The sequence below is a fragment of the Brachycentrus maculatus genome, unplaced genomic scaffold (genome assembly GCF_059751285.1).
Source record: "Brachycentrus maculatus isolate JH-2025_06_01 unplaced genomic scaffold, ASM5975128v1 h1tg000060l, whole genome shotgun sequence".
Lineage (NCBI taxonomy): Eukaryota > Metazoa > Arthropoda > Insecta > Trichoptera > Brachycentridae > Brachycentrus > Brachycentrus maculatus.
This window is the reverse complement of record NW_028280814.1, coordinates 441,720-460,947: the sequence shown is the minus strand read 5'-3', so window position 1 is coordinate 460,947 and position 19,228 is coordinate 441,720. Positions and strand designations below refer to the sequence as shown.

The window sequence follows — 19,228 nt, the reverse complement described above, 5'->3', positions numbered from 1 at the left end:
TCATCGATAAGTTTGTTTTAAACTTTTTATTACTGGTTCATGCATATCTCTAAATTTAGCACAAATTGAAATTTCTAATAGAGCAAATTTACCTGCCTTGCTGGGTTTTAATTTTAAATGGAAGTTCAATTATTATTTTGCTTAAAAGGTTGATATTTCATTAAGTGGATTTTTTTATCTGCTACTTTGTCTTTGACTGTGTTGGGATCTGGAGGGATAATCTAATGTGAGCCAATCAGGAACTTCTCAGCATTTGCTCTTGCCTTGCTGGGATAGTATGGGCGAGGTGATGGTGGGGTGTGGGCTGCATAGCAAGTAGAGGCAGGAGTATTTTATATTATTGTATGTAATAAGGTCTGAAACAATAAAGTAAGAAATGATTCGGGGTGTTTTACTTGCTCTCTAGTGAAAACCATCCCTACCTTTGTATTCAATGTACCTAATACCAGAATAGTTTTAATTCAAAAATACGAACCAAAATATTGATTAAACTTGATAAAAAAAAAACAATTCAAATAACAATTGCATATTTGTTTTTCTTCATACACCAGAATACATTATGTATGTCACATACCATTTACTGTATAATTTTTTTACCGCATACTATATCATAATAAAGGACGCAGTATAAAATATTCAATAAATTTATCAATGAAACGGTTTTAGGAATCATCAAAACATAGTATTTGAATTAAGAAATAATAATAGAGAAATTCCATAATTTGAGGGATAAAAAAAATATATGTAAAAATCATTAAATTTATTAATTATCTTAAAACCAGCATCATATTTTCTTTTAAGAAAATATAAAATGATATATTTGTGCTAAAATAAGTTTAATATTAATGTTTATAGCAATATTTCAGCTCTAGATTCAATACATGGTGATATAATATCTACAATAAACAACACTACATTATTCATCAATGGAAAACTTCAATCGCTTTGGCCTTTTACTCGATAAACTATTTGTTGGCATCTGAAACAAATTTAGGTATTGTAAGTCAAAATAAAATACATATGTATTAACAAATTCTTATACCATTATCATATAGCAATATGTACTGCTATATGTATTATCTACCACAACACATATATTAACACTACTACATATATGTATTATCTAATGATTTTCTTGTTCCTTCAAACATACATTATATTGTGGGTAAACTGGCAAAAAACATTAACTCGAAAATATGCAATTTTAACTAATGTTGCAGTATTACATATAAAGTTTTCAACATTCTATAAACTTGCAAAATACACTAAGTAGTTTGAAATGTCATATTTATGTGGTTTTAAAAGTAAATTCAATTTTAAGTATAATAGCGGGTATTTTATTCAGGCTAAAAGCTTTAAATAACGGGGATTATTCAAAAAGGGGTTTTAGAGTTAATGTTTTTTTCCAGTATACCCACGATATGTAAACTGGAAATAATGAACACATATTTTTGTGATAATCTGTATATTATTTCCTCCTTTTTTTACGTTTAGGTCACCAAAGTAATGGTAGCGCCCTGAAGCACCATAGTGCAATTTAATTGTAATGAAGTACAATTTCAGGATGCTATAGTACTGAAGTGGCAGCGGAAACGCTGGGAGGAAATAATATACAGATTAATCCAAAAACAATGTGCACTGACTGTAATAATCTACATTTGTACATACTTGGCCTGTTCAGTTAATATGTAGACTGACATATTACAAAATGTATAATACTTTCTATAGAAATTACACCTCCCTGACGCACACACTTATTCCATCGGTGTTTCCACTTTTGGAAACAGTCTTAGAATGCTTATTTTGTGATGTCCTTAATCTCGAGAATTGTCTCAAATCTTCTTCCTTTCAAAGATATTTTGAGTTTAAAACACTGTTGGGATAAGTGTGTGCATCGGGGAGGTGACTGCTTTGAAGGGGACCCAGACATGTAACAAAAGTACATCTTGTTTTATGACGTCGGCCCACATACTAATTGAACAGCCCTCGTGTTTATGAATAATATTATTGCGCACCTTTTTATTTTGTTCATTTTCATCGATAATGTGAATACTTTCCATATGTTTAGGATCCCGGTGCACTTGGGCTACAACTGTCATTTTAGAACTAGTCGCTTCGGGAGACCGAGATCTCCAGCGTTTGGAATCATTTTGGGCACTTTCAACTTCGTCACCCGATGTCGTAATATCTAAAACTGTCTTTTCTGAGGACCGATAAATTTGCCTCTCTAAATTCTTAGATTCCAATGCCTTCTTCTCAGTTTCAACTGATAATTCAAAATTAGATTGTGATAGTACTGGAGTATCTCGAAACAGGTTAGATTTCGCAATTATTTCTTCATTTGTATATTTTCTTATTTTCTTTCTGCACTTTTTGGAAACTGATACCTCAGTGTCGCTGTCATCATCATCTATATAATGAGGGGTGGCTTTAACTGTCCGTCCACTTCTCGTGTGATGTAAGCCCGGCTTAAACTCTGGAGATAGCCTATTTTTCGAAATGGGAATACTAAAGACACAGTTCCAATCGGCGAATATTGAAGAGGTCTTGGCTCTGCGGTATCGGCAAACACTCAGTTGCTCTTTGTAAGCCGCCATCACATGAACCCGTTGCTCCAGGGACAGTTGCTCCGGAATGGGGAATAAGTTCCAAGGTAGTCTCCGTTCCGGGGCATTCTTGTATCTCCGTTCCATTCCTCGCTTTGTTTCTAACACTTTTGTATCTGTGGTGCACTCGCCCTGGAAAGGAAAATTGGATATTATTTGTTCATTAAGTCATGTGTAGAAGAATAAGGATAGATATTACCACAGAGTGACTGACAACCAAGTAATGAAAAAATATTTTACATAGAGCAAATTATTCACATTGACATTTATTTATGACAGGAAAGTAATAAAATTGACAAATTTAGTTTCTTTTGAAAACAGTAAACAAAATAAATAGGAATGTGATATTGGAATTAATAGAACACATTTTTGTAAACAAGATACAACCCATGAGCAGGTACATAATACATAGGCTGTTCTAAAACTTCCCTGTAAATGGAAAGAAATGCATGAAGCGCTTTATTTTTCAACATATTCCATTAAACTTAAAATACCCGTTATATGGTATACCCAGCCTTTTTGGTAGAGTTCAGGTTTCTTTTAATTCCGGCCACTGTACTCCAAAACGTTTCACTTCACGCAACAACTTTGCCACCCATTGCCATGAAAGCTTGCTTAGATTTAGTTTATCTATTAGAATGCTTTCTTCTGATCCTATGGATGTCTAATATATCACTTTTCACTATTCTTTCCAAGTATGGATACTTTATACAGAAACTTAAGTTCACGGTCTATCACTGCAACACAAAGATTAGTATTAATTGGAGCACTGTCACAGCATTGCCTTACTGATTATCCCCAGTACAATTATACTCCATTTAAATTGATCCAATCCATGTTCACAAATGCAAGTATAATTTTGAACAGGTGTTACGTGAGCACTGTCGTGAATACCTGATGAAACAGTATCAAATAGTTTACTCTCGCAACAGTAAATTATGAATATAGCATTTTGTTTACAAATAATGTCCTAGAATTTCTACATGTGACATTGTATACCAAATAATGCTCATTTACCTGAGATCCCATTTTAGATTCTCTGACGAGTTCTTCTTCTTCGGCTGAATGTCGCGAGTTTTGAATAGCAGACATCAAGTCCACCATATCCTTCACATTCATTCCAGATTCGTAGAGTCCTAATTCTACAATAACAAAAATCACTAACAACAGGTGTTATGGCATCAACAACTAACAATATCAACTAATAAATACATGTCACCTAGCAAGCTTTATTACAAATTCCATTTCATTCAGCCAAATATATACAGATTAATAATTATTATGGCAACGGATACGGTTTTAGCCAAATAACAAAAAATCATTATAAATTATACACTCTTTAGGCAAGAACTCGCACATAACCGCGTAAGTAAGTTTTTGATTGCATTTTCGATCCTACAAAAGCCAAAAAATGATCAGCAGCGTAGATATAATTGAGCTTAGTGCCAAAGTAGGCACCAACATAATTTTTCTTTTGTTTTTTTTTTATTTATTTAAATATAAAACCCATATACATTAAGTAACTCATATACATTAGTTTTCACAGGCTTGTATGAGTACAGATATCCAACCCCGAGTGCCCTAGCCATTTATTTATTTTTACTTTACAAAATAATAGTGTATGATACATATTGCTGCTTCTGTCTAAATGAGCTTACCCATTCCAAGCAAAACCAAATTATTTTTGATAATTAAAATTAAATATTTTATATTTGAATTTAAAATCAGGCACTAAATAGAAAAGAAAAAATTAGTAAAAAAGAAACAATCATCAACAATTATGGGGTCAGAAGAAACCATTATTAAATTACTGTTCTTTTGATGAATGGATTACAATCCAAGAACATATTTTCCCATTGATTTCAAAGACAAAAAATATAGCAAATCTTATATTTAGACTAATTTATTGTATCAATTTCATGTGTGTCAGTATGTGAATCAAACCCATACTAAAATCCCCATAGTTACTTATATGTTATTATTTATGTTTATAATAACAGATTGCAATTTACCTGTCAAATTGTCTTTCAGTTTATCAAAATTTGAATTGTCTGTAGTCATCCTGGGTCACGAAAAAATATAAAGTACCTGCAATTACAATATATGTTTTTTGTTGTTGATTGCTTATGATTTTAAAACCAATTTCTGACCGTTAAATAAAAATATTATAAGTCCATTTTTTTAATAAAAAAAACTGGAAATCAGGACAACTTTAATGAATCGAACATTAAAAATAATAGATTAGGATAACTAACTAATACTGGTACAAAAAATAATAATGTTTATTGAGAAAACATTAGTTCTATATTATAGATACATCTTAACAAATTAATAACATGTAATTGAGTATTTTAAACTTGTAAGTTAAAATACTTTGTTTTATCAGTTTTTTAACACTATCAAAGAAAACCTGTTAAATAAGTAATATAATAATTACCTCGAATTCAACGAAACAATAACCAAAGCGACAAACTAGAAACCGACCTCCTGTCAAAAGTCAAATTTTCAATATCAGCAAAAAACAATATGGGCAAGATACATACAACAACCATTGTTTATGGTTTTTGTAAAGTGTTGCCCAGTTGCCCTATTAAGTCATTGACTCTCAAACTATTTCAATTTGATGCACAGCTAACAACGGCTACTGGATCTTTTCTGAAAATTAAGTGAGTGTGGTTGGTAATAGAAGCAGATAAAGACCGAGGAAATCATGTCAAAATCAAGTATTTCAAATACTTGAAACTTGGTCAGGAGTCGAAATAATCGACGGGTATGTATAGATGGCACAAAATTAATCACCCTATCGGAAGATGTTATCATTGTTGAAAATGGCGTCGTACGTCAATCATATTTGATATTTGTGAACTAGACAGCTGCAGTATACAAAAAGATTGATAAAACGGGCACAAATGTGTATCAACACTGGCGCCAGCCACTTGACGGATATCATATTTTCCACTAAACGGAAAAAATTGTAAAAGTCCAAATAAAGATTTCCATTTATCAAAACCTTTTTTTTAATAAGTAAAGGTATGAAAAAGTAAATTGGATGATGAGTTTTGAGCCACCCTAAATTTATTAATAAAATGCGGCTGTCTAGTTTACAAATGTCAAATATTATTGATGTACGACGCCATTTGCAAAAATTTAAATATATTCTATTACAGTAATTAATTTTGTGCCACCCCATGAAGAGATACATGAATGTGGAAGAGGCGTTTTTTTTTTTAAAAGAAAGATTGGTGTATCGTTCTATTCTCTTTGCCTACCTCTGCAGAGAAGCGGTGTGATGGTACTTTACTCTGCGTGTGGATCCTAATTCTTTTTCATCCATATGGGTTGTGTCTTATGGGATTCGAGTCTTGGCTCCAGTTCTGTCAACCAGTCCATCGCCTCATGGATATCCCGAAGGCCACCACTAAAACCCTTTGTCAACACCAAAGGCCTTTGAAACACATAATGTTTAGCTATTTTTATCTACTCACTGAGCTTTTCGTGAGCAGGCAGTTTTATTGGTTCATGGGTATATATAATTAATATAATAATTAATTTGGTATTTACACATAATGTCAGTATTTTTCGTTTTCGTGAGTAATTAGTTAAAAGTACTTATCTTCTTAACTGCATGTATAAATTCAACACAAAGCACAAAATTACTGGCAAACATACCCAATCACCTCCGCGATAGTGTGTGTGCAAAAGTAGGTATTCTGTGGAGATATCTTTGGAACTCGGGATTTTGGGCTAGTGCGGGTTAGTGGAATATGGGACACAATGGGGCAGTTTAGTCAGTGAATTTGGTAATTTATGTGGACGTGAAACGAATATCTGATTTTTTCATGATTTCATAGTATTCTTTTCAATCAGCGGAATTATTTTATTACGTATTTTTGTTTATTAAATACAATTAATGAAATATGTCTATAAAGACATAACATAGAATTTTGTGTTACTTGCCTACTTGTTTTGACGACTCGAGGGTCGCTGACCCACCCTTTGTAGTAAATACTAAATATTTTGTCTAGCAACTGGAACCTGTATTGTATACGAACGAAGGAAATCGATCAAAAATAACATGCACGCTCTCGAATGAAAAAGAATGTTAATTTAACGAAATGGAGGAAGAATTAAGATGCTTGGCTTGCAAGCATTTCTTTGAAAAGCCAGTGCTTCTGCCTTGCGGGCACGCACTGTGCTTAACATGCGCTCTGGGCCTCCAGCAACCCGTGGCAGGGAGCGAGGCCGAGAGCGTCGCCTCCTCCAGCTCCGGAGACTACCAAGAAGCGGACAAAATATCCATCCTCAGCGAGACCGACAGCGGCGTTGTGTGCAGTTCCCGTCCGAGCAGCTACGTCGGCTCGTCCATCAACGGCGCCATATTCCCCCCGACTGCATTGTTCCTCGCCTGCCCGACATGTCAGAAACCAGTATACTTTGACGAAAATGGAGCGAATAACCTACCCAAGTACCGTGTTATGCAGAGAATAATAGAAAAATTCGGAGACGGGGTGATAAAAAATGAATTTGTTCAAACGTGTCAAATGTGCGAAGGAGATCCACCTAAATCTGCGTCAGTCCATTGCGAGCAGTGTTCCGTTCTGTATTGTGACAGCTGCAGGGAGTCGTGCCACCCTGCGCGCGGGCCCTTGTCGCGGCACACCCTCGTGGCTGCGGGGGAGCGCAGGCAGTCGGGGGGGTGCGCAGAACACGGGGGCGTTGAGCTGGTGGCCCACTGCACTCCGTGTCGCCAGGCAGTGTGCTCACGCTGCCTACAGGAAAGACATATTGCCCACGAAGTACAGCAGCTAGCCATTGCATGCAAAACACAAAAGGTATGTAAAATATTTCTCAAGTCATTATAAAAATGTCTACACTAAAGATGTTCAATATGCCTGCCTTATTAAAAAATTTTAAAAATAAAAAATGTTTTCACAATATGGCGTGTATTACAAACCCACTTATGGGCCTTCCTGTCAATAAATGTGTTAGGATTTTAAGATTTTCATACCGCAATAAAATCCGTTATGTGTCTTTTTAATTGTTGTTTATTTACATTACTGATTTTCTATTCTCGTTTTAGACTGAGTTATCACAAAATCTTCAACTACTATCAGAAAAGGCCCTTGCAATGACTGAATATATACAAAGGGTTAAAACGTTGGGGGATAAAATAAATGTAAGTTGACTTATTATTTAAATATTTCTTCATTAATATAAATTATAGTGTTGTATTCGTAATTTTGCGATTTCTTTATTTCTTGGAGTAAGCTACAACACTGACAATAAAAATGTATATAAAAGAATCACCGTTACTAATTTTGAATTTAGGAATTTCTTAAATCACTTAGTATAGTTTCGCATTACATGCTAAAATTATTTGGTGAAATCCTAAATTGTAATTATGAACAAATCAAAGAAAAACTATGTGAATAGAATTTTTTCATAAGAAGGCAACATAGATACTTGGAGAGTATCCTTAAAGTTGGTTCAATAAAAGTATTTGTCATCACTATATGAACAACACTCGTAAAAGTTCACTTTACGAAAATTCAATTGTTAAAAAAAAAATGTTTATGTTTTGTCTTTTTTCTTTCATTGAATATTTGGTTATTTTTTAGGAATCTTATATGGAATTCGAAAATGTAGTCACCATCCAATGTGAGGCGCTGGTAGACGCAATTAGAGCAAGGCGTGAAACCTTACTGGAGTCCATAAGGAATGACAGAGATGGTCGGATCAGAGGCATGAAGGAGCAAGCAGCCACGTGCACTCGACGCCTGCAAAGTGCCACTGGCTTGCTGCAGTTTTGCATAGAAGCACTGAAAGAGACAGAAAGTGCCGCCTTTTTACAAGTAACTACCGACTCATTCTCATAGTCTACAGATATTTACAGCCCGGTTGGTGTTTAAATATTGCGGCCCAAGATTTTTAGTAAACATTAACACATTGACTGCCAACTGATAACTCGTAAATTGCGTTCTTTGCTAGGATGCCGACTACAAGTTATCTCGTACTGTGTTTACTTGGCATATTCGTGCAGCTCGATAAAATTTGTAGGATATCAATGCTAATGTGGATAGATGGCGCATGGGAAGAGAACAAAAAATCAATGCTGGCTTACATTGACAGAAAATTTATCAATAAATGAACAGAAAATATAATTATAAAAAAATATTAAAAATCAAGAAGTAAAAGAATATTTTTAAAGAATTGGTTTTTAGACCGGAATTCCGAAAATTCGCGTGGTAGTCAACGTGTTAATTTATGCCACGATCCCGAGAGATGGCTCTGGATGTTTAATACAAATAGTGATATGTGGTTTAGTGATATTGGCGACAATGTGTAGCTGAAGCGTGTCCTTAGGTGGGATCTCTGCTCGCTGGTCGCGCTGCCGGAGTGGGGGTGGAGTGTGCTCGCGCCCTGCAAGCCCCCCCGCGTCTCCCTCCCCCGAGACCTGACCTGACTCTGGACGACCGATCGCTGCTGTCAGCCATAAATCAACTCAACTTTATACAGATGAAACGTGAGCAAACATTTTTTATTACTTTACTTTGATGGTGTTCAATGAACTCTACTCCTATTTTTAATATATTTTTTAAAATTATTTTATATCTAACTCTTTTAAACTTATAAGACATATTTATATGAAAATAAAATATTACACAATTTATTTTATTTATTTATTCTATTTATTTATTTCATAGATACATAGATACATTCATAGATACATATTTATTTCATATATACATTTACTATATGTATTACAGCTCTTTAGGCATGGCCTGTGTTGAGCCTAAATACTAACATGTTAATACAATTTTTATTATTTCTTTAATATTATTATTATTTTTTTTTTTTTAATTATTAGTTGACTTAATATTCAGATACCGTTATTAAACACATGTTATCCAAAAACAAATGCAATTTATGAATATTAGAAATATATTATAAATTTTAAATTAATGTTTTACTTAGTAAATACCACTATTTCTTAAAATGTACTGTGACACGTGTTTCAATGCGTCCCGCATCATTTCCAAACACCGAAAATGACGCGGAATGCATTGAAAAACGTGTCACAGTAGATTTTAAGAAATAGTGGTATTTACTGAGTAAAACATGAATTAAAAATGGACAGATTTTACCACAAAGTGACTGCCGAATCAATTAATGAAAATATATTATATTTTTATGGGATTATTTTTTCGCTTAATGAGTGTTTCGCTTAACGAGTAAGACGCTGGAACGAATTAAACTCATTATAAGAGGTTCCACTGTACTTCATAAAAATTATAGGCACGCATCAGACTATAAAGATATTTGAATGCATACAGTGTGTTAATTTCATCAATTTTAAATTCAAAAAGTATTTTTAATGAAAAAGAAAATTGTAGTGCTTATTAACTTTTATATACTATTTAAATTCACCGAAATTCTATTTTTGAAAGGAATTTGTAATTTCTGATCGCAAAATAATAAACCAAGTAAACAAAATTGGTGATTTTAATTCTTAAATATAAAATACAAACTTTTTAATGTATTTTGCTATTATATGAAATAAAACTAATAATGAATTCGATAGAGCGCTGATAATGTATTTTGCTATTTTTTAATGTATTTTGCTATTATATGAAATAAAACTAATAATGAATTCGATGGAGCGCTGATATGATAAGCGGTTGCAGTCTATGGGGTTAGAGGTAGTGAATTAATTCACCTGTACCGTCATATTTAGTTATAATAATAAAATATTATTATTCTTAATTACGAGCAAAATGTATTTTTGAAATTAAATATCGAAGTTGTAATATGCTCGTATCTATTGACCACACAATATTATATGTATGTAATAACCTTGATATGGTCTCTCATACAAGCTGCTGTTAATGGAGAAGATAGGCAGCCTGCAGGTAATATAAAAGCATTAAGTATTTCTCGTGTAATATATATTGGTGTATGTACATACAAACAGTTCTCACTCATCGTCCAGGCTCTTTGTATATGATCTAACTTATGTCATTATGACATTATTTAAGTATTCTGATCCATTATTACCTCTAACTTATCACTAGAGGCATATGTTGTGACACTTGCGTAATATCGATGGTCTTTCTCTTACTGACGATGGTAGGATGCAGAAATTTGATGATATGAAAAACTATACTTATACATAGAAACATGGTTTTGGTGAGCGAGAATTGAAAAATGTCAGACCGTTGGTCGGCATAATGCTACCCATGGTCTAACATTTCAGTATAGTGTGGCTAGCATGCTCATCCAGGTAAAAATGCCTTCACACCTAGAAATATTTTAATCTTACTTATGTACTTTTGGATCTTCCATTAGAGCGATTTATTTATTTTAAACTTTTTGTACAATCAATTAGTTGATTGATGAAATTTTTACTGAGGGCTGTATCTTCCATCCAGAAAACAAGGAAATTCATGGGAAGAATGGAAAAAGATCAATCCCGAAAAGATGTTGGTTGATGTGTCGGTGTATTTGATTTGCAGCCCCTGGAGCCCCGGGTCTCGCCCCCGAGTTGTGCGCAGCTGAGAACAACTCCGTAACCGTAGCGTGGACACCGCCCATACACAGCCACGTTGAAGGCTACATCCTGGAACTCGATGACGGCCACGGTGGAGACTTCCGGGTAAGACATCTTCGTCCTTTCCTGTTTTACCCTTGAGAGATTGCTATCAAGATATTATAGTTATCTCAACAGAGATTAAAAAAAAATCTTTGAGAAGGGAATATGGAAGTCTAATCATTTACACGGCTTAACAATTATTTAAAATAAATAAAATAACTATCTCACATGGCGCCGTCTTTAATTCAAATAATCATAGACTTTTATCATATTGAGTTTGACTATGAAGTTTAATTACCTCAATAAATGTATGTAATAATGACATATGTAGTTTGACTATGAAGTTGAATTACGTCAGTAAATGTATGTAATATACAGTGTTTGAAAATGATGCGGAACGCATCGAAACACGTGTCACAATAGATTTTACGAAATACATATATGGTGTTTACTAAGTAAAACATAAATTGAAAATTAATTTATCTTCTTGGGGTTCTAATATAGATACATACTTACAATAGATACCATTGCTAATCAAAAAAATTACCAAAAAACATTTTTCTCTGTAAGCAACCTACTGACATCTAACAAAATTTAAATTCATCTAAAAGTATTCACTCCATCCATGTTGGTATTTCTGATTTCTAGATGAAAGCGCTACCAGAGTGCAGGAAAACCATGATTATCTATAATTTTTCCGTGATATTTGGAGGATGAGATAGCTCATACCATATATCGAAGTTAACCGCAACTATGTTTTTAAACTCATAGTTGACTTAAATTTATACTATAATATAAACTATAGTAATAATATAAACAATATCGTAAATGGATTCGTAAGCCCTGAAAATTTCTAGACTTCCATATCGACTTATTTGTTTCTGTTAGGACTGCATAGATGTATATTGAAATGGATCCATTATCAATCTGACATTGAATTCCTAGGAGGTGTATTGCGGCAGGGAGACAATGTGCACTGTGGATGGTCTTCACTTCAACTCCTTGTATAATGCCAGAGTTAAGGCATTCAATGCCACTGGTGAAGGAATTTACAGCGAGCTGATTGGATTGCAAACAGCACCAGGTAATTTAAATGATACCTGTGTATAAATGTGTCATTAACACCCATTTTCTTTTTAAACTAAAAAATTTACCTATAAAAGATTTGCTGAATTTATTCATGCAATTACTTAAGTATACATGCCAAAAGTCCATAATTTTATTTATAATATTCCGTAATAAATTATATAGTAAGCTTTTATTATACTATGTCCGCCTCCGTAGTGTAATGGTCAGCACGCTTGTTAAACTTATACTTCCAATATTATAAATACAATATATTATACTTCCAAGTTTAAAATTGCTTTGGGATTTTTTTCAGGGCAATATTAGCCGGTTAACTGCCAAGAGTCTTAAGACGCATAATTTTCTGTGATCGGAGCGCCGCTCATACAAAAATTACGTCTTAAGACGCGCCGTTTTAAATAGGCTTTTACTAAAGATAATCAATTATTTAAAATATACAAATATATTTAACGCATAGTGACATCAATTGAGAATATCTTTGCATACTCAGAATTGAAAAAGAATTTGTTTTTACCACTTTAAACGTAAATTAAAGAGAGCTTTGTCATCGGAACAACTAATGGCGCTCAGGGTTGTCCAATAATCCCCGAGTTGCCGTCACTGCCGAATCTGATGACAGTGATTTTAGTATCGATTCTGATGATTTTTAATTTTTTTAAATCATAGTGTGTGTGTATACTTTTAATATTAAACTAACATAAACAATTACTTTTGGCATATAATTAAGTTTTCATATTTTCTATGACAAATTTTGTGACAACCCTGCACCATGAACAATTAATTTTATGATTATGGATAAATGACTGCACGACTGGCGCGCCCTTCATTTATTTGGTAAGTTTTATAAATAAACGTTATTACACTTTCAAAAACGATATGTTAAGAAGGTTTTTTTTCGTGCTGGGTACCGCCATACATGTACCTGCCGGCAGTTAAAAGGTTAAGCTAGTAAAATATCAAATAGTTAATGATCACGTTTTTGTAAACAAATGCACTTGGTCACTTTCTCCTGTACGACTACAATATGTGAAAAGACTTGTTTTGCGTGGTATCTGACAATGTATGGGCATATGGTGTGCGCAGTGGCCTGGTTCAGTTGGGAGGGCGGCGGTCGCGTGGAGGGCCTGGCGCTGTGCGGCGCGGGGCTGGGCGCACGCGTGGCGGGCTGGGAGCACCGTGTGGCGCTGGCGGGCGTGGGGCTGTCGCGCGGCGTGCACTACTGGCGGCTCACCGTGGACCGCTACGACGCAGACACGGACCCCGCCTTTGGGATCGCCAGGGCCGACGTCTCCCGGGACAAGATGCTGGGTGAATATATATTGATCTTTTTTTTATAACCTGGCGGTCCATCCAAATGATGAATTTTTCCTAACCACTGTTTTCTAAACTAACTAACTAACCATCACGCCGCCTCTCCGCAGGGGTAGGCAGAGAGAATAGAACGCTACACCACTCTGTCTTTGCAAACATTCTTCGCCTCTTCCACATTCATGCATCTCCTCATACATATCTGCCGATTATTACGACTCCTAACCTGACCACTTTCAAGTATTTGGCATACCTGATCGTGCTAAGTTTTCCTCAGTCTTCCTCTGCTTCTTTTTCCAACTACATTCGCTTCATAAATTTGTTTAACCGTTCTTTCCTCACTCATACGTTCTACATGTCCAAACCATCTCAACACACCTTTCTTAATTTTATCGATAATGCTTACCTCAGCCTTGCATCCTTTCCTTATTTCATCATTCAAACTTCTGTTTTCTAATATTGACATTTATTTGTTCTGTTGTGAAACTAAAAAAAAAATTGGCACACAATGATGTTCACCTTCAGACTGGTGAACTTTATACATTTAAAAATATATATATTAATTCATATCACTGGTTAAATGCCAAAGGGCCACAATGCAAAAAAATAAATTAAACTCTTTGTTCCAAAAATGGTATCTAAATTGTCAACATTTTCATATTCGAAAAAGACACCCATGATTCTCTAGACAGCTGGAATCCGCTGAAATGCGAATGCTCAGATGGTCAGCGGAAGTGTCTTTTAGAGACAGAATAAAGAGTTTCCCGTATTCGTGGAAGCCTGGGCGTAACAGACATCAATAGGAAGATAGAGGAAAGACAATTGAGATGGTATGGGCACATAGGACGCAGAGAACCCCAACATGTAGTTAACCAGGCAATAGAAATGGATCTTCCTCCAAGGTTATCTAGAAGAAGACCAAGGAATTCATGGGTGAAGCAGAAAGATAGCATGATTTGAAGGCATGGCCTAGGTGACGTCCAGGACAGAAGGACCTATAACCCGAGGACGAGGAGAGCTGACCCCAGCAGCCTACGAGGACAATAAGCTGGAAGGAGCCAGGAAGAGGAAGATTCTAGCGTTAAAAATGTCCATTTTTAAAATCATGGGTGTTTTTCGAATATGAAAATGTTGACGATTTAGATACCATTTTTGGTATAAAGAGTTTAATTAGTTTTTTTTTTTGCGTTGTAGCCCTTTGGCATTTAATCAGTGATATATTAAATATTAAAATCAAACACTGATTTTAGAGTCCACTAAATACAATTAATATTAAAAACAAATATTGAATAAATTTTTATTAAAAACAAAAATTCTATTTGCTATAATTCTTTCGCCTTGTTATGGCATTTTCAAACCACTGTGAAGATTAAAGGGACTGAATGTCCTTATATAGCTATACTATTCTGGGTATGTACTAATCTTCACTGTAGTTTGAAAATTATTATTTTATTTGTTTTTTTTTTAAATATCGTTCTTATTGTCCTTCATAATCCACAAATTTTTTTCATGAAGTTTTTTTTAATAATATGTATGTGTATTCAGGCAAGGACAAGAGCGGTTGGGCCATGTACATAGATGGGTCACGCTCGTGGTTCCAGCACGACGGCGCGCATCACTCTCGGCAGGAAGGGGGCATCGGACCCGGCTCCGAAGTGGGCGTGCTGCTTGACCTGGACTCCCACACTCTACGCTTCACAGTTGATGGACAGCCGCAGGTAACACATACTTCACTTTATATTGGGTCCACATTGACTGAATTTATCTTTTTATTAATTGATTAGGCAGTCACTTTATGGTAAAACTTATCCATTTTTAATTTAAGTTTTACTTAGTAAATACCACTATTTCTTAAAATCGATTGTGACACATGTTTGGATCATTTTCAAACACCGTATACAGTGTTTGAAAATGATGCGGAATGCATCGGAACACGTGTCACAATAGATTTTATGAAATATATGGTATTTACTAAGTAAAACATGGTATAAAAACAAGTGTTTCTTCAATCATTGTACATGTCTTACCACAAAGTCAATGCCGAAACAATAAATAAAAAGTAAAACATAAATTAAAAATTAATTTATCTTCTTGGGGTTCTAATAGAGATACATACTTACAATAGATACCATTGCCAATCAAAAAAATTGCCAAAAAACATTTTTCTCTGTGTAAACAATCTACTGACATCTAACAAAATTTAAATTCATCTAAAAATATTCACTCCATCCATGTTGGTATCACTGATTTCTACAGGAAATCGAGTGCAGGAAAAACATGACTATCTATAATTTTTCCGTGATATTTGGAGGAAAAAAGATGAAGAAAAAAAAATATTACAACATAATTAAAATGGAAAATCACAAAATTAGTGCTTCAAATATAAATTATAAAAATAAAAAAAAAACAAATCTAGTGATAAGGATATTGCATATTTACAAAGATTGTTCAGTATTATTTGACATTGCTTTACAAAAGTTGTACTGGAGTGCATGAAAAATAACAATTTTCTCAACAACAAAAATTGATTACAGGGTGGAATAGCCTTCACTGATCTGTATGGTGTATTTTACCCAGCGGTATCACTGAATCGTGGCGTTGCAGTCACCCTGTGTCCCGCCATAGAGCCTCCCAGTGACTTGGATGAACCATGACACAAACACAACACATCTTTCTCGCAAAGTTCCGATCTTCCAAATTGCCAGCTAAATTTTAAACGCCGTAATGAGGCAGCATCTGGAATAAAGTGACTTGCGCACATCATCATTTCATGAATTCACTTGTATACTTGAATTACGTTTTCTTCTTCAATACGACTGAAACACTGGGTTATATAGACCTGCATTTGAATGTAATTTGATAGTAATCATATATGCTGCACCTTTTCAAACTTGTTGCCGTTATATACTTAGTGTAAATATTATCTTAAGTACAAATGAGAATATAAGTATCGAAGATGGCAATTTTCAATAAAATTCTTGATCTAATTGTCAAATATGAGAAAATATATAAAAACCTCTTGTATTCACTATACAAGAGATTTAAATACATTTTCTATGTACATATTTATAAAAATCTGGGAATTAATTTTGTTCATTATCATTTGCAAATGTTGTTTATTGACATTTTAGTAAGTTATTGCGTCATTGTGAGTTTTTGAAAACATGTTACCGACGCCGTTGAAACTAGTGCAAAAAAATATTCCCATCAGTTCCTGTTCCAGGTAATAAATATACTTGGAACGGGGATTGTAAGCTACGAGGTAAAAGTAGATGATGAATATTGTTACTGCTAACGGTACTGGAACACTTTTGATTAGGAAGACGGAAACGCGCAAATGAAGACAACCTTTTATTTATTAAAAATTACAAGGTTATAAGTGTGAAAATAACAAAATTACACCTATATATCGAAAATAACGAAACACAAGGGCGAGAAGAACAAAGCGACACCAATATAAAAACAGAGCGAGTGCGGCGTATACACGTTTTGAATATTATTTAATCTGATCACACAAAAATTTGTCCGCCACCCCTTATATACGATTTTAAAGGAGTTACACGTGGTGGGGACAATATTATAAACAAAATAAAAGTCGATGAACTGCGTCTCTTTGTTCTTCTCGCATACATTTATTAATACTATTTTAATATATAAATTATTCTAAAAAATCCACAGATTTTGGAAGAAACAAATATTCATCACTGACTCGTAATAACATCTCAATTGACCGCATTGTGAAAAGTCGTTTTTAGAAGAAGAAAAAAATATTAATATTAAAAATTAAGATATACATATTGTAATTTTTTAATTTATTCAAAAATATCATTTTATTTGAGTTGCCATCATCGTTACCTATAGTCTCATATTTCAGAAATTGTCCGTACTGTGAAGACTGTTTTATTATAGATGAAACCTTAAAAGAAAATAATATAAACCTCAGGTTCCTAACTTATTTGTCTACCAAAATGTCTTATCGGCGGGGGGAAGGAAATTACCAAAATGTCCCATATAGAGGGGATTAATAAAGTTAAATTGCCCACTTCCCAGTCCTCCCTTTTCTAGGCCTCTAGTACCTCCTAGAAGAACACAGCAACACCCACTCGCGGGCGGTACCCTGTCGGTAACCTATGATATAAACCTGTACGTAAGTAAAGTATTAAGTGCGCTAATGCACCTATGAGAAAAATCAATAATGTATTAATAGAGTAACATATACAAGAATGTGCGTGTGACATTGCCTGAAAATTACATAAAACATTTTGATGTGGCAGGGGTCGGGTGTAATTTACTTTTATTACTTTAAATTATGCGAAAGCGGCTTCGTCTGTTTATAATTAAATTCTGCACGTAATTGGTTCAGAAAACCAATGAAAGAAAGTAGGTAAACAAGGCCTTCGACCTATGTCTACTGTGAAGTAAGATTCACGCGAAATAATAAATTATCCAACACTTATGAGGCCATAATGTTGAATTACTTATGACTTATGTAAAACCCAAACGAACCGAAGTAATATTAAAAATATTAATGAAAAAAAACTTTTGCTTTTTTTGAAATATGCGCTATTGCGCATATTTAATAGCTTGATATTTCAAGCTCTGCAAAAATCTAGGGCCTCCTGTAAATTACAAAATGATGTACTTCAATATGTAATAATGACTGAAATACTTATAAAGAAGAAATTACATAAGTGAGCAAATATATAATGAATATAACTAAAGGAGAATACACTCCCTGAAGCGTTTCTCGCTTGCATGGCAGTTTAGTAGGACAATTTTTCCATATGCACTCTCTTGTATATTCTAGCCGACGTAAAATAAATACTTATGCCTTCTCAATATCAGACTGATTTGGCTGAAATAAACCAACTGTAATCCTAGCAGCCATTAATGTTATATCTATTTTTACAGCCGATTGATTTTGTAGATCATAAATAATAAGTTTGTTGGAATATGTATGGATTTTTTATCATTTGAAACGGCTGTTGACTGATTGTACTTACTGATGTCTGATTAAACAGTTATAATATAATGCAGCAATTTTCCATCCACGGAATTATCACATAATTTCAACCTCTAGTTATAAGACTATATTATACCCATTTATAATGTAATATGTACAATATATTTGTATTTAAGTATTGTGTTTATGTAAGAAAACTAGTATACTTTTAAGTTTTCTTGTAGTGTTTTTCTGATGTCTGCATACATTTTAACAAAAATATTTTTTAGAATTTTATTTTATAGTTTATTATAAGAAAAGATCAATAATTCAAAGCCCAAAATAAGGAATTTTATATATGTATTTATTAAAATTTCTGACTTCCAGAATGAAAATAATATTTTCTTACTATATTTTAATTCATAAAATCAAATGTAATAAAACTAATACATAGATAGTTTTAAATATCCTCTACTATCAGATTTGCCAAAGTAAATAGGCATTTTATGCTGATTAAAATTGTGAGTCTGTGTTAGAGATAATTGTACTAAAATTCAAGAAACTCAAGAAATTCAAGAAAAAGTCCATAAATATCAATAAATTAGACACCGCTTTAATTATAAATGCAAACGTAATATCTCGTCTACGCTTCTTTGGGACGATAAGGTTTGCGCATGTTCTCTGAGAAGTGAATTA

At 33.8% G+C, this 19,228-nt stretch overlaps 2 protein-coding genes across 4 annotated transcripts; one reads left to right on the top strand and one right to left on the bottom strand.

The window, feature by feature from the left end:
• Window positions 1-745: 745 nt before the first annotated feature.
• On the bottom strand, window positions 746-5,105 carry LOC148311640 (uncharacterized). 3 transcript variants are annotated; one of them, XM_088256318.1, is made up of 5 exons: window positions 5,044-5,105; window positions 4,619-4,694; window positions 3,624-3,748; window positions 2,016-2,738; window positions 746-979 (listed from the first exon to the last, which is right to left on the bottom strand). In XM_088256318.1, the coding sequence occupies exons 2-5, from the start codon at window positions 4,665-4,667 to the stop codon at window positions 917-919; spliced, it is 960 nt and encodes a 319-aa protein (XP_088112444.1). In that variant the 5' UTR covers window positions 4,668-4,694; window positions 5,044-5,105; the 3' UTR covers window positions 746-916. The 3 variants fall into 3 exon arrangements, with proteins under 3 accessions (XP_088112444.1, XP_088112446.1, XP_088112445.1); XM_088256320.1 differs by lacking the exon at window positions 4,619-4,694; XM_088256319.1 differs by lacking the exons at window positions 4,619-4,694; window positions 5,044-5,105 and adding an exon at window positions 4,265-4,404.
• A 1,166-nt stretch (window positions 5,106-6,271) lies between these two features.
• On the top strand, window positions 6,272-17,358 carry LOC148311639 (E3 ubiquitin-protein ligase TRIM9-like). The gene is made up of 9 exons (XM_088256314.1): window positions 6,272-7,438; window positions 7,687-7,782; window positions 8,225-8,458; window positions 8,970-9,129; window positions 11,120-11,259; window positions 12,142-12,280; window positions 13,366-13,590; window positions 15,136-15,308; window positions 16,125-17,358. Exons 1-9 carry the CDS (start codon window positions 6,722-6,724, stop codon window positions 16,242-16,244), a joined length of 2,004 nt encoding a protein of 667 aa, XP_088112440.1. The 5' UTR covers window positions 6,272-6,721; the 3' UTR covers window positions 16,245-17,358.
• The last annotated feature ends 1,870 nt before the right edge of the window (window positions 17,359-19,228 follow it).